The 16,690-nt window shown below is 35.0% G+C and overlaps 1 protein-coding gene across 3 annotated transcripts in view; it reads right to left on the reverse strand.

The window, feature by feature from the left end:
• Positions 1–1,155: 1,155 nt before the first annotated feature.
• NUP35 (nucleoporin 35) overlaps positions 1,156–16,690 on the reverse strand; it is a 40,232-nt gene continuing 24,697 nt past the window's right edge. For all 3 annotated transcript variants that reach the window (XM_059166841.1, XM_059166839.1, XM_059166842.1), the window contains 5 exons: positions 8,830–8,971; positions 5,992–6,061; positions 4,526–4,654; positions 3,313–3,477; positions 1,156–1,811 (listed from right to left, as the gene is read on the reverse strand). In XM_059166841.1, coding sequence (XP_059022824.1) covers positions 1,734–1,811; positions 3,313–3,477; positions 4,526–4,654; positions 5,992–6,061; positions 8,830–8,971 — 584 coding nt within the window. In that variant the 3' untranslated portion in view covers positions 1,156–1,733. The remainder of the gene's footprint in view (positions 1,812–3,312; positions 3,478–4,525; positions 4,655–5,991; positions 6,062–8,829; positions 8,972–16,690) is intronic.

Below are 16,690 nucleotides of genomic sequence, written 5' to 3' on the forward strand. Positions count from 1 at the left end.
CTTGTGATTTCTGTCTGTCAAATAAGTAAATAAAATCTTTAAAAAAAAAAAAAAAGAAGAAGAAGTAGTCATGGTGTGAAAAGAGCAAGAACTAATTTAGATTTCAAGATACTTTAAAAACAAAACCACCAGGAATGCCTGGGTAACTCAGTTGGTTGAGCATCTGACTTGATTTCAGCTCAGGTCATGATCTCAGGGTCCTGGGACTGAGCCCCCCATCAGGATCCCCACTCAGCAGGGAGTTTGCTTGTCTTCCTCTCCTTCAGCTTCTCCCTCTGCTCTGTCTCTCTCAAATAAATAAACCTTAAACACACACACGCACACACACAAAACAAATATACCATATACGTCTACTCTTGACATTGATTTGAACCAACCAACCATAAATACATTTTGGAGATAACTGTGATTTTTTTTTTTTTTAAGATTTTATTTATTTGAGAGAGAGAGCGCGGGACACAAACTGGTAAAGGGGCAAAGGGACAAGTGGACTCCCTGCTGGGTGGCCCAATGCAGGGCTCAATCCCAGGACCCTGAGATAATGACCTGACCTGAAGTCAAAAGTTAACCGACTGAACCACCTAGGTGCCCTGATAACTGGGAAATTTTTAAATGGACTAGACATTAGATACTAAGAAACTATTACTAATTCTGTTAGGTATGGTACTGATACTATAGTTTTAAGTGGGATCGTTCTTTTTTGATATCTCCTCAAGTATTTATTTATTTATTTATTTATTTATTTTTTTTTTTTTTTTTTTAAAAGATTTTATTTATTTATCAGAGAGAGAGGGGGAGAGAGTGAGCACAGGCAGACAGAATGGCAGGCAGAGGCAGAGGGAGAAGTAGGCTCCCTGCTGAGCAAGGAGCCCGATGTGGGACTCGATCCCAGGACGCTGGGATCATGACCTGAGCCGAAGGCAGCTGCTTAACCAACTGAGCCACCCAGGTGTCCCTCCTCAAGTATTTAGATTAAAATGACATTGTATCTGAGACAGGCTTTAAACAAAAGGGGGAGAGAAGAAACAAATGCCAAAATATTAATGGTTACATCACTATTAAAGCTAGATTACAAGTATGTGGAGACTCATAACATATTTCCTCTATTTCAGCAAACACTTCAAATTTTTTTAAATAAATCACTTACAAAAAAGGTTCAATATGTATAATTGACAAAGTTTATTATCAAGAAACTTTAGTAAGTTTTTAAAAAGACTGTTTTGGCTTTAGAATACTGAAGGATGACAATCTACGACAGGACATACATAAACAAGGATAATTAAAATATTAAATACTACCTAAATTAAAAGACCATAATTCAAATTATTTATTATAATCTTTGTGTCTTGTCCGAAGGAGCTGTACCAGTTACCCTTCATGAAATTCACCCCACCAACTCATGAAGACTACAAGGCTTCACCACAAATTCAATTAGATAATTTACGGTAATCAATGCTGAGTTTTTGTGCTTAAGCATGCACTGTCACAGAAAGCACAAAATCCTGCTTACAGGGATTTTTTTGTTTCTTTAAAACGTATCTCAAGCATCTTTTAAAGTGCGAGCTACAAATATGCTGTATCCTTAAAGAAAAAGGCTTCTAAAGAAAGTACGAGATAGCTACCCAGTACTGCCTTGAGTGGTTATACAACTAACCAAAGGGAAGCCAGCAGTACTCTGCTGTTTTAGTGCAGCAGCCTCCTCCATGGTAGGTGAGCTCTTAGCTTGTACTATGCTACCAGCCGAACATGTACTCCATTGCTTTGGATACCAGACTTTCATCTTTTTTTGGCGTTTGTCTGTCAGAAATAACCTATCAAAAAAACACACATAATTGTTAAATTTTCCTCAGTATCATAGTCAATTCTAGATTAATAGCTAATTTAAAAGAGCCAAACAGTTAAATGCATTTGTAGTACTGAAATGTATATTTAAAGACTAATATATGGATTTAGTTAGAACATCCTTATGCTTTAAAGGACTAAATCTTATTCCTTTGGCAAGATAAATTACATCTACTCCTTGTATCAGAAAACTGAATAAACAACATTAAAGCTACAAGAGATTTTTTTTTTTTTTTTAAGTAGGCTACACTCCCAGCATAGAGCCCAACATAAGGCTTGAACTCATGACCCTGAGATCAAGACCTGAGTTGAGATTGAAAGTCGGATGCTTAACTGACTGAGCCATCCAGACACCCCCAGGAAATAAGGATTTTAAAATACTGGTTTAGGCGCACTTAGGCTGGCTCAGTGGGCAGAACATGTGATTCTTAATCTCAGGGTTGTAAGTTTTAAACCCAACACTGGGTATGGAGTCTACTTTAAAAAAAAAAAATTAATTAAAAATAAAATACTGTTGAGGACGCCTGGGTGGCTCAGTCATTAAGTGGCTGCCTTCGGCTCACGTCATGATCCCAGAAACCTGGGATTGAGCCTTGCATTGGACTCCCTGCTCGGCAGGAAGCGGCTTCTCCCTCTCCTGCTCCACCTGCTTATATTCCCACTCTGCCACTCTGCTTCTCTCTCTCTCTCTCTCTCTCTGTCAAATAAATAAATAAATAATCTTAAAAAAAAAAAAAATGCTGTTGAAAAGAAAAAACTTAAGGAAAAAAAACAGTTCTAAGTCTCTAAATTTCAAGGGAAATCAAAAGACTAAATTTGCCACTGCTTGTCATTTTAAGCATGAAGTGTTTTACTTGCTGTTTCAGGACCAATGTCTGTGGTTAGGCAAGTTCAGAACCCGGTTAATTTAGTAGGGGACAATAACAACATACTGAATGAGAGTCATACTTTCATCATTCTTCAATGAATGCAATGAACTTTTCCTTTAAACTTTTTGAAATGAGAAATTTTGAAACGGGAGCTGGTCAGTGGTTTCTCTGATAACCACAGCTACTCCAACCTGAGGTTCTTCTTTTGTGATACCATTAGATTTAGTTTTCAGTTTAAAAGGGTCTTAAAGATTTCCTCATGCCAGAGATGTTCACAAGAGAAACTTTTAACGTATGCAAATACAACTTAGAGAAAACTAAAACTCTCAAAATGCTTTAAATAATGGCGAAGTAACTTTTTACAAAATTTAATGTAAGTTTTCAACTGGCCAAAATTCTAATTTTTAAAATAGGAAATTTAAGAATGCAAAGTTTATAGGTATTTCTTCAAGGCAATCACTTCAGTAAGAAATATTAAATGGCATACAAATCAATCCAATGAGAAGGTTAAACATGCTAGGCACTTCACCCTTTAAGGTATATTGTTTAATAAATAAATATATAAATGAAGTATATCTTTTTTATTCAATTGTTAAAATACCTGATAGTCACTAGTAGAAGCTTTGTATGCTGTAGCAAGAGGTCTCATGGTAGAAATCCTAGGAGTACTTCCAGGTTGGGTTGGTGTACCTAAGGTTTTGATTGGTGGTGTAAAGGCTAGAGATGGAGATGATAAAGCACACCTGTCATTGTTTTCCATAACACTCTGGAGAAATAAAGATAAAGAACTTCTCTGTTTATAAATGTAGTATGTTATCACTATTACATCCTAATTAAAAAGAAAACTTTATTAAAAAGAGCATAAATTCTTTGATGTAATTAATCTTTCAATTTTAGCCTTGATAAAACAGTATGTGCTTCTTAGCTAGTATTTGAGATACAATACTCAGCCAAAGTTCACTTCAATGACCTCAAACATGATTAGGACAACTAGACACTCACAGGAGTAAAACTCTTCTAAAAAATACTATGAGAAAAAAAAATACACAAGGAAGAAAATCTTGAGGAAATCCTGGGGTGGGTGGAGGACTAAAGTCCAGTGTTACTTAGTAGCCAGGAATCCCAGATTCTCCTCTAGCCTCTACAAACACCTGTTACAGCATAATATAGTAATTACATAACTACATGGCCACCACAGATTGTAAGAACATGAGCCATGCCCACTTTTGTGCATTAATGTGTGTATACAAACACCAAGCACAATGCCTGGTACATAGTAGAGAAGTTTATGTGTAATTATTTAAGAATGATCATGATTTTATAAGCCACAAAGGAAAGCATAAATTGTGCTAAGTATTACTTTATAGGTATATAAATACATGTTTTAAAATATTTTAAAATAAAAATGACTAATAAAAAGCTTCAGCCATTTAATAATTAATTTTGTTAACCATTCCTGTAAAATCTTTTGTTATGAAACAGCAGCCCTTAAAGAATTTAAAGAATCTGATGTTGCTTTGCACAGGAGAATGAGACCTAAAATCTAGGTCTCACCTTTAGCCACTCTGTAAGTTACTTAGGAACCCTTGGCTTCTTTATCTGTAAAATGAGGGGGTTGGTGAGGATTATCTCTAAATCCTAAAATCTTGTGACTACATCTTTGGCTTCACATGAAAACAGTACTATAACATCATCACATTTCGCAAGAAAAAGGGGCACAGTGAAGCAAAAAGGCATAACCGTCAATGTCAGTGCCTAGACTCGTGCTCCTCATAGAGATTAAGTTTATATTCCTTACATCAGTAATAACTTACTTTATCTATACATGGCTTTACACCAATCATAATGGACTCTCCAAAAATCCTCCCATCTTTGCTTAAGGCTTTCCGGGCCTGCAGTTTAGATTGATAACGAATATGCATCCAATTTCCTGTGTTAGACATCTGCAAAGAATGAAGTTGCCTCTTAAAACAAAAAATATATAAAACCTAAAAAATGAATCCTATTAAAAGATACAAATATATGAAAATATAGGGGCACCTGGGTAGCTCATCAGTTAAGCATCTGCCTTCGGTTGGGTGATGATCCCAGGCTCCTGGGATCTAGCCCCACTTTGGGCTCCCTGCTCAGCAGGGAGTCTGCTTCTCCCTCTCACTCTCGCTCTGTAATCTCCCTCTCTCTGTGAATAAATAAAATCTTTTAAAAAAAAAAAAGATGTCCCATAATAAGCTGTATGCTAAGATTCAACAAAAACCCTATTAATTTTTTTTAAGATTTTGAGAGTGAGTGAAAAAGAGAGAGCATGAGCTGGATGGAGGAGCAGGGGTAGAGAGAGAAGCAGACTCCCTGCTGAGCAGGGAGCCTGACACAGAGCTTGATCCCAAGACCCCAGAATCATGACCCAAGCCTAAGGCAAATGCTTAACAAAATAAGCCACCCAGGCACCCGCCCCCACCAATTAAACAATTTCAGTAATTTCTACCTAGCTCCCAATTCTCTACTATAAAGAATATGTGGCAAATATTGGGGCACCCGGGACCCTCAGTTAGTTCTGCATCCAACTCTTGGTTTTTGCCTCTGGTCATGACCTTAGGGTCCTAGAATGAAGTCCCATGTGGGGCTCGATAGAATCTTAAAAAAAAAGAAAAGGGGTATGTTGCACATATCTCCAAAAGTAAGGTTAATTCTCAAAAGATAACTGTTGCTTACAAATAGGGCTTATTAACACTCACTATCAAGTTTTTAAAAATTGTATTCATCAATCTTATTTTCTGTAGGAATTGAAATAAGTCAATCCCTGGTAACAGAAGAAAGATTTGTTATTTATAACTTGTTATACACAAGATAAAGCAAGCTAGATTCTTTTTCAAAAAAGTTCTCTAGAAGCTAAAAAAGCCCTAAGAACTCTGTAAATCAGGAACTTCTCTCTTTTCTTTTATCTCCAATAAAACAAGCTCATACTGGAAGAAAGTAATGTAATATTTGGCATAATTTTTGTTAAGAAACTGTGAACTATTAAAAAAAAAAAAAACAGCGGGGGTAGGGGGGTAGAGCCTGAAATTCTCACTCTCCTGCTTATCTTCTCTTTATCCCTTTTTATCAACTACTATGCAACTTCTAGCCTTCTAGACTTCAACACATGTATTCAATGAAAACTTAAAAAAAAAGAAAAAAAAGAGAAAGTTTGGAAAAAGCAGACAATATTCAGCAGCAGTTTCCCTCAATTCACAGCTTATATTTCTTCAGACTAAATCTTGAACTGAAAAGAAGTAAGCCTTACCACATGTTTTAAGATATTCCCATACTGTGCAAACTGTAATAATATATAGGAAGCAGATGCTTGAGGAAACCTGAAAAAGAATTGTCCAAAGAGTCAACTTCCATAATAAATACAAATGGAAATTACCATACTTATAAGTTGTTTCAAGGTAAGTTCCCCTAACAGACTAGAATATTAATAGGAAATCCCTGATCACTGTTTCCCCCCTACAGTTAAATCTGTTATTGCTTATCACCCAAAAGCAAGTATGTTAAAATTAGTTTTGATTCAGCCCTTCTCCATCCTCAGATTCCATCTATGAAATCTCTAAAATTCCATTCCCACTGCCATTACCACCCCACACAGAAAAGAACTATAATGTTGCAGTTCTTATATATTTTACAAGGGTGTGTGAGCATGTGTGTGTGTGAAACACTGAGGTATACTACAGTTATTAAAAGGAAAAGAATTTTAAATTATATAATTATATACTGAGCACCAACTAAGAATTCAGAAATTTAGTTCTGAAACAAAAATGAAAGTCAGTACCAGTATCAATGGTACAGAAACATTTAAAAGGATGGTTGCCAAGGTTTTAATAGCCAAAAATCTGAGAAAACTGTGATTTTTATTTTCTTCTTTATAAAGTTTTACATGGTTTAAATATTTTATCAGACATTACTTTTATAGTCCAAACAATAAAGCTATTTTAAATTGAAAACCTGGAGTTTCCTTAACCAGTTGCTTTAGTTATTGAGACCTTGGATAAGAACCCAAGGAAAACAAATCTGAGTCACAAAAATAGATGAGAAATTCCACATTTTATAATGTATGTGAGTAAAATACTGCATTCAGGACTGAAATTTTATTTTATGTTATATATGTTTGGATATAAGATTTCTTTCCTCAAAGAAAAGCAACAAATAAGGCTAAGTGCCTACAAAGCAGAGCTAAGAAAATAAAAATGAAAGAAAAATAATGGTTGCAAGTGAGGGAGGTACTTGAAAAATAAAATGTAATTCTAAGACTCTAGGACCACTTTGAATGGAAATATTCCAATAACCTACAAAAACACCACCTAAAACAATGAATGATATTTCATGATAACTCTGAGTCAACAGGAAAAAAGTTAAATTATCAAAGAAAGAACATACATATTTTAGATGTACTACCCTATAAATGATCAAAATATTTTATCCCTTAGAAGAAAACACGTTTTAGTTATTGCAATCCAACTCATATAGAGGTTTACTAAAACATAAAACAAACAGAAGATTCATAGGCAGGAAAGTGTTTATCTTAAAAATTTAAAAAAAAAAAAAAAAGACTAGCAGAAGAGCTTCAAGTAATTTATCCAAATACTGAAGAATCTTAAAAGTGACACCATTACTATTGAGTCTCAAAAACTTGGGAGTGGACATTCAAGCTCAAAAACATAGCCACATCATGAGAGAATATGAGCTAAGCATGGGCTTTCTGGAGAATGAGACGATCCCAATTTTTTACATAACAGGATCAATAACACATAGAATCTCTCTGGAAGGTTACACAACAAACAGGTGGTAGATATTGCCTTAAAGAGGAGAAAAACTGTAGCTGGGTAAAAAAGTAGGAAAGAAAAGTTTTCATTGTAGATTCTTACACATTCCTTTGAATTTTTAAATTTAAAAAAAAACTGAATATATAACACTAACATTTACTAAGCACTGTTCTTCAAGAAGCTCATGTGATATTTTTCTACTTTTTAACCCCAAAACTAAATACAGTAAAACTCAATATCAGTATGACATTTCACACTTTCAGAAACAAACCTTACATAGTATGTTATGAACAATAACAGCTTAAAAATCAAAGGACCTAAGGTTTTTTGCTGACACTTTACTAATAACTAGATGTAAACCTCTGAATAAATCACTTAATCTGAATAAATCACTTAATCAGTTTTCTCATCTATAGATGATGCAGTATGATCTCCAAATGCCTAAAAGTACTCTTTCTTAATCCAAAATCCTATACCTTTCCTCTCTAAAAAAAAAAAAAAGAAATTAAAATTAAAATTAAAATAATAGTAATAATACACATTCTGAATGCATCCAGGGCTGTCATGTACAACTTCTATTAATACTCAGTATCCTGTAACTATAAAGTACCAATCTTGTGACATAGTATGTACATATACAAATGAAATTCAATTTGATAATTCCAAACTGGTTAAGTCCAATATAAGCAGAGAAAGGAGCTTCCTAAGTCTAAAGAGGCAATCTTGTTCCATTACCCAGCAAATATGCTTAAATGAAAAGAGTAAGAGAAGTGGCAAACAAATAATTAAAAAGAACTATACACAAATACTGAACACTAGTTAATAATGTGCATGCCGGGGGCACCTGCGAGACTCAGTCAGTTAAGTGTCTGACTCCTGATTTCAGCTCAGGTCATGATCTCAGGGTTGTGAGATGGAGCCCCGAATCAGGCTCAGCAGTGAGAATGGAGCTCACTTAAGATACTCTCTCTCCCTCTCTCCCTCTGTCCCTCCCCCTTCCTCTCTAAAAAAAATAAATTAAAATTAAAATTAAAAAAATAATAGTAATAATACACACTCTGAAGTGTCAGGGTGATTATTTTCTAGTGAAGTATGCAACTGATTCTGAAATGTACCAACAAAAAGAGATGATTAATGAAAGATAAAATGAATTTAAGTAAAATATTAACAACTGTAGAAGTCAGGTGGTAAGTATATGAGCATTTGCTGTGCAATCCCCCCCGCCCTTTTTTTTTTTGTATGTTTATTATAAATGCTGGAGACAGGTTTTTTTTTTTGGTTCTTTTGTTTTGGAAAGGTAAATGATACTGAAACCTTACCCAAACACAGTCACCCAAGTGTCATCGAGGTGATCTTCAGAAGTCAGAGAATCTCCTTGAGTATAAAAAGGATCCAACTGTGCAGGAGATAATGTTGTCTTTCGTGGTTGACCAATGTTTGCTGGACTAAACACACTTTGTCCTATATTAGTATATTTAGTAAGTTAGTTACCAATATAAACTTCTCAACTTATTTTAAATCAAAGCTCTCAGTTTTAAATGAAAAAAGTACATTAAAAACTGGCAATTGCATATATAGTTCAAAATATACAACTGTAACCATATGAAAATTTTATATTACCATACAATGTCAAAGCTCACTAATAATTGAGCCTAATTTATGATTTTACAGAAGTTTTATTATAAATTTGCTAATGTTTTAATTTCCAGTTAAGCCCACACAAGAAGGATCTCAAATCAACCTCAAGGACTTCTACTTGCATTCATCTTCCAAACCTACCACTTTCATCACAGCACCAGTTCCTTAAAAATATGCAATAACTTGTTACTTACAGAAAAATCCAAATGCCTTGGCCTCCAAAATATAATTTCAACCTATTTTTTCAATGTTCCCCTAAAAAGTATCTACCCTAGCTCCTGAGATGTAAATGCAGTTTTCTTTTATATTCAGGTCATTTCTATCTGAAATGTCTAGTTCTGTTCTTTGCTTGTCCTTCAATAATAGCTACCAATTAATGATTACTGCTACATGTCCAAAATGTCAAGCCAAATGCTTTACATGTTCATTTTATTTCAAAGGTATTGTCTCACTGAGACCACACATTTCTGAGAAGCAGAGATTATTCTTTCATCTTTGGAGTAGTAATGATTCACTCAAACAAAAAAAATTTTTTTCAGAAAAACCGGGTGGCTCAATCAGTTAAGCATCTGACTTTTGTTTTCAGCTCAGGTCATGATTTCAGTGTGGTGAGATCAAGCCCCATGATGGGCTCCATGGTGGTCACAGAGCCTGCTTGGAATTCTCTTTCCCTATTCCTCAGTCCCTCCCCATCCTAGCTCTTGCTCTCTTAACCCAAAAAAAAAAAAAAGAAAAGAAGTGAACAAGTTAGTCAATGCTCCCCCAGCCCAAAAAAAACCCCACCTATCTCTAACAGAACTTAAATTCTAGTGGAAGAGAGAAAAACAAATAAATAAAGTATGTTAGAAAACAGAAACTCCTACAGAAAAATAAATAGAGCAGAGAAGGGAGATAGGAAGTATATATATTATCACGCATGGAAGAATTAAATGAAAAAAAGATTTCACTGAGATGCCATTAAACCAAACCCCGATAGAAATGGAGGATGAGAAACATGCCAGTACCTGAAGAAGTAAATGTTACTGGAGATAATATCATGTATAAAAGCCCTGAGAAAGGATATGACTGGTGTTTGATGAACAGTAAGAAAACCAGTACTTGCACAGTGAGGAGGGGCATCTGAGGTCAAAACAAGTGTATGAACACAGAGAGCTAACAAGAAGTCAGATGATTGAAAAAAAAAAAAAAACTTTGTAACCCACTATAAATAAAGCTTCTGAATTTCACCTCAAATGAGTTGGGAAGTCAATGGAAAATTGTGAACAGAAGTGATGTAACAGGAAAAAAATCTTGAAATAAATAAACAGCATTTTATTAAGAGTATTTACATCATTTTTCACATGTACAATTTTATTTGATTCTAACAATAAGATGGGTCCTATTATAACTCCACTTAACAATTTTAGGAAACAGGGGATGTTAAATAATGTCCAGGATGGCAGCTGGAATTCCAATCTAAGCCATCCAAATTTGAAGTATGAGCTCTTAGGAAACAATCTAGTTAACACTTATTTATTATAGGAGCAGTTCTACAGAGTGCACTGGAGACCCAGAGCTCCCGATGACCCCTCTCATAAAACCAGCCAAGTCAAAATGTTTTTCATAGTCATTTAAGGTTTCATTTGCCTTTATATCCTCACTCTCTCACGAGTATATAGTGGACTAGTGGACCCTTCCCTAGAGGATACTTAATGCGATTTAATCAATTGAGACTAAATATACAGAAGCAGACAGGAGAATTCAGCTTTATCTCATTTTTTTTCAATTTAAGGAATTTTTTAAAATTTTATTTTGTTTTTTCAGTGTTCTAAGATTCATTGCTTATGTACCACACCCAGTGCTTCATGCGATATGTGCTCTCCTTAATACCCGCTACCAGGCTGACCCATCCCTCCACCTCCCTCCCTTCTAAAACCCTCAATTTATTTCTCAGAGTCCACAGTACCCCATGCTTTGTCTCCCCCTCCAATTTCCCCCCAATTCACTTTTTCCTTTCCTTTTCCTAATGTCCTCCATGTTATTATTAGGTAATTCCACAATTATTAAGTAATTCCACAATTATTAAGTAATTCCACAATTAAGTGAAATTTTGAATTCAGCTATTTCTTAATCCAGACATTAAAATTTAAAAAGCACAAAGCAATGTCACTATTCTCATGAGAATCTTTTCTTTTTTTTTTTTTTTAAGATTTTATTTATTTATCAGAGAGAGAGAGGGGGAGAGAGCGAGCACAGGCAGACAGAATGGCAGGCAGAGGCAGAGGGAGAAGCATGCTCCCCGCTGAGCAAGGAGCCCGATGTGGGACTCGATCCCAGGACGCTGGGATCATGACCTGAGCCGAAGGCAGCTGCTCAACCAACTGAGCCACCCAGGTGTCCCATGAGAATCTTTTCTTATAGAAAGTTATTTTTACTTTAAAAAAAGGTTATTTATGTTTATTGGAAACAAATTATTTTTAAATGAATAATACTATAAAACAGTTTTAATTTCTGATACGGTAAATATAAATAGCTATAATCCAAAAGCTCTGGGCTTCAATTTTTAAGAATGTATTAAGGACCCAAGGGGCACCTAAGTGGCTCAGTCAGTTGAGAATCTGACTCTTGATTTCAGCTCAGGTCAAGATGTCAGGGTGGTGAAATGAAGCCCTGAGTCAGGAGCTGGGCTCAACAAGGAATCTGCTTGAGGATTCTTTCTCTCCCTCTGCCCCACTCCCTACACGCTCTCTCTCTAAAGTAACAAATAAATCTTTTTCTTCTTTTTTTTTTTTTAAGAGTATTAAGGACCCTGAAACTAAAAAATCTAAGAACAACTACAGGGCGTTGTGCATGATTCACAATCCACGTTTAGTGATTTTTGGAGGCTCTCTGCTCAATACATTCTAGTATCTGCTGCCTAGTCATTTGTCCTGAATTCCCAATTGAGTTGAAAAATCAACCTAAATCATTTCAAAGTGTTTGTAGTCGAATGGAGCTCTGAAAGCACACTCTTGAAAAAACAAAAAAGGGGGGATATAAAGCTACTGTGTTAAGTTTTATAAAAGGCCATATACTATATTATCCTGATGGGATATTTACAATTCACGTAAAAAACTCTGAAGGATTACTGAATAAAAGAAATATTTTTAACTTTATTCAATCCCAAATCTCCTATAATGACCACATTTTACCTTCATATTTTGGTAAATGCTGATCCTGGGTTGAGTATATCCTATATACCTTAAAAATGCTTGATTAATGAGAGGTAATAAAGTTATTCACATCCAAAGCTGAGATTTAAAAAGGGCAACTGAGTTTTCCTATTCATTGATTTCCTATTTATGAATACAGAATGATTTTCTCAGAAGCATACAAAAAGAATTTCTCTTATCAAACAAACATATTCAATGACAAGTCACAGTGACACACTGTTAATCCACAACAAAGTAGTATTGGAGAGTCAAGTTACTCTCCAGATACACCACTCAAAAGTTCAAACTAAATTTTTAAAAGAAAAAAAAACCTAAGCAACCCCTCAAATTTTATTTTGGTATATTATTATTTTATTTTATTTTTTAAATTTAAATTTATTTTTATGTGTGTGTGTTCCAAAATTCATTGCTTACGCACCTCACCCAGTGCTCCACGCAATACATGATCTCCTTAATACCTACCACCAGGCTCACCCAACCCCCACCTCCATCCCCTCCAAAACCCTCAGTTTGTTTCTCAGAGTCCACAATCTCTCATGGTTTGTCTTCCAATTTCCCCCAACTCACTTCTCCTCTCCATCTCCCAATGTCCTCTGTGTTATTATTTTATTTTAGATTCTCATGTTCCAACTGCTAGTGAATTACAGAAATACATAAAAGTATCTTTTATGTATGGGGGAGGAGGAGTATAACATCTTGCTTTTTTGAAAAGCAACAGGAGATTGCGTTAGGAGCCAGGAAGAGGACTGGACTGGACGGCAGAAGGCTAGTGTTGCTAGCCCTGAACTAATCATTCACCTTGATAGCATTATGGGAAAATGAGAGGGAAGATAACAAATGGGTTTGTAGTTAGTTCACATGTAGTTCTATTACTGTCACAACTAGAACATGTAACTGAACCTCACTTCCCAAATATTACAACAAAAATAAAAACAATAACAATATCAATGATAATTGCTAACAAGTACTGAGCACTTATACTACATTCAAGGTGCTCGTACATGTTCTTTACATGTATTCATATTTAATACTAAAAGCAATTCTATGAGATATAACCTACCTTCTGCATTCTATATCTGAGGAACACAAACATATATATATATATATATAAAAAACACCTATCCAACATAATTTAAATAACTGAAAGAGCATGTTTAAGAGGTTCAATAAATGTTAATTTCCATTTTATAAGGCCAGGCATTTTTCTCACACAAAAGCCAGATTAAGATCAGATGATCATCAGCAGATGCAAAAAAAACTACTGACAAAAATACATCCTCTCATGATAAAAATGCTGAACACCTGGGTATAGGAGGATAATTTTAAAAGACCATATTATGTCTAGTCCACATTTGACATCATACTCAATGGTGAAAGGTGGAAAATTTTTCCTCTAAAATCAGGAAGAAGGGTGCCCACCTGCCACTCCTTCTGACATATTACTGAAGTCCTATGCAGAGCAACCAAGCAAGAAAAAAAATAAAATAAAATAAAATAAAATAAAAGGCATCCAAATTGGAAAGAAAGCTGCTAAACTGTTTTTGCACATAAAATGATCTCAAACATGGAAAAATCTTAAAGACTCCACCAAAAAACTTTTATAACTAATTAATGGATTCGATAAAGTTGTAGGATACAAAATCATTCAGAAATCAGCTGCATTTCTATAGCCTAACAACAAAATAACTAAAAAAGAAATAAATAAGACAATCCCCTTTTAAAAAACCATCAAGAACAATACAAAACACAGGAATAAAATCAACCAAGGAGGTGTAAGATTTTATACTGAAAACCACAAGACTTTGATAAAAGAAACTAAAGACAAACAAATGGAAAGATATCCCATGTTCACAGATAGGAAGAACTAATATTGTTAAAGTCCATACTTATCAAAGCCATCTATAAAATCATCAACAAGATGAAAAGGCAACATACAGAATGGAAGAAAATTTTTGTAAACCATGTATCTGATAGGGGTTACTCTCCAAAACATATAAGGAACTCATACAACTCAAACAGCACACAAAAAAAATAATAGTAATTTGTTAAAAAGAAAAAAAAAATCAGCAGAGGAACTGAGTAACATTTTTCCAAAGAAGAGACATATAGCCAACAGGTACCAAAAATAGTGCTCAAAATCATTAATCATCAGGGAAATGGAAATCAAAACCACACTGAGATGTCACCTCACACCTTTTAGAAAGCCTATCATGAGAAAGCAGGTATTAAGTGCTGTCAAGGATTTGAAGAAAAGGAAATCCTTATACACTGCTGGTGGGAATATAAATTGGTACAGCCACTATGGAAAACTGTATGGAGGTGCCTCAAAAATTAAAAATAGCACTACCATATGATCCAGCAATCCCAATTCTGGGTACATCTCCAAAGTAAATGGAAATAAGATCCCAAAATGGTTTCTGCACTCCCATGTTTCTTGCAGCATTACTCACAATAGCCAAGATACAGCAACAATCAAAGTGTCCTTCAGTGGATGAATGGATAAAGAAGGGGTGGTACATATATGCCACAGATGTTTTTCGGCCATGAGAAGAGGGAAATCCTGCCATCTGCAAAACAAGGATAGACCCCGAGGATGATGTGCATGATGTTAAGTGAAGAAAGTCAGACAAAGAAAAGACAAATACTGTATGATCTCACTTTTATGTGCAATGTAAAAAAGTCCTCACTTTATGTGGAATGTAAAAAGAAGCTCAGAGTAAGAGAGTAGTGGTTACTGTGGCCCGGGGGCTGCACAACATGAGCAGATGTTAGTCAAAGGGTACAAACTTCCAGTCACAGTATGAATAAGTTCTGAGGAGGTAAAGAACACCATGGTGATTATTGTTAATAATATCATATTATATACTTGAAAGCTTACACCATAGTCATTCTGTAATATATGTAGGTCAGATAAATACACCATATATCTTAAACTTACACGTTTTATGTCAACTGTATCTCAAACTTGTAATAAAGATTTCCCTTAGTTATTATATCCGTAAGACTTAACTGTTACTCCAATACCAAACATAACAGTGGTAGATAAGAACTCACAAAAGTTAACTGTTTTAACAATAAAGAACTTCAATATAAAAGATGTACTTGGTACAACCATTCTTCTACATTAAAGTCACAACTATATTCAGAGTCAAATCTAAGACTTCCAGGAATGATGTCCAACTCTCTACTCCAGATGGTACCAAATCAAAACTATACCCTCAAAAGGATCAAAAGTTAAAGATATAAATTAAGTAAAAACTATAATGCAATCACGTGATTCTAACTAAAAAGAAAAAAAAATAAAGTCACCTAAAGATTCGAAAATTCTTCACTCTTTATTAGGCCATACAACTTGAATCCATATACTTCATTTGGACTCAAATTTAGAAAACCATAATTAATCTAATTTAACCTAGTAACGTAGCCTTTCATAAAAAAATAGATTTCAATCACCCTAGATCTAAAGGCATTATTAAAGCATCTACTTAATTCAGAACACTGTTTTAGGCAACACTAGAAAACAAGGAAAGATGCTCAAGACTAACTGCTTACGTTCAGTCATCAAGTAACCAGGTTAACAAAAAACAGCTCAGTAGCCAGAAAGCTTGAAAAATGAATACTCAAATATTTTTTATAAAAGCAATCAGCAAGTGAAGATATGTAATCATTATTAACTCTAGAGAAAACAAAAAGGTATACAAGAAGGAAATGGAATCTCAGCATATTACACTGGTCAGTCTTACAGATTTATCTAACCAAATTCATGTTTAAGAAACAAACTGCAATTTATTGAAAAAAATCAAACTACATACATTATATGATACATTTAACAATTATTCTTTTTCCTCATCAGCTCAGATGCACAACGTATTTTTTTTTTAAAGATTTTATTTATTTGACAGAGAGAGATCACAAGTAGGCAGAGAGGCAAGCAGAGAGACAGAGAGAAGGAAGCAGGCTCCCCGCCGAGCAGAGAGCCCGATGTGGGACTCGATCCCAGGACCCTGAGATCATGACCTGAGCCGAAGGCAGCGGCCTAACCCACTGAGCCACCTAGGTGCCCCTGCACAATGTATTTTTAAAATGAGGACAATTTAGGGGCGCCTGGGTGGCTCAGTGGGTTAAGCAGCTGCCTTCGGCTCAGGTCATGATCTCAGGGTCCTGGGATCGAGTCCCACATCGGGCTCTTTGCTCAGCAGGGAGCCTGCTTCCCTCTCTCTCTCTCTGCCTGCCTCTCTACCTACTTGTGATCTCTCTCTCTGTCAAATAAATAAGTAAAATCTTTAAAAAAATAAAATAAAATAAAATGAGGCCAATTTAAAATGGAACACACTACTTTGACAACTGTCTG

This window comes from Mustela lutreola, chromosome 3, assembly GCF_030435805.1.
Source record: "Mustela lutreola isolate mMusLut2 chromosome 3, mMusLut2.pri, whole genome shotgun sequence".
In the NCBI taxonomy this organism is placed as follows: domain Eukaryota; kingdom Metazoa; phylum Chordata; class Mammalia; order Carnivora; family Mustelidae; genus Mustela; species Mustela lutreola.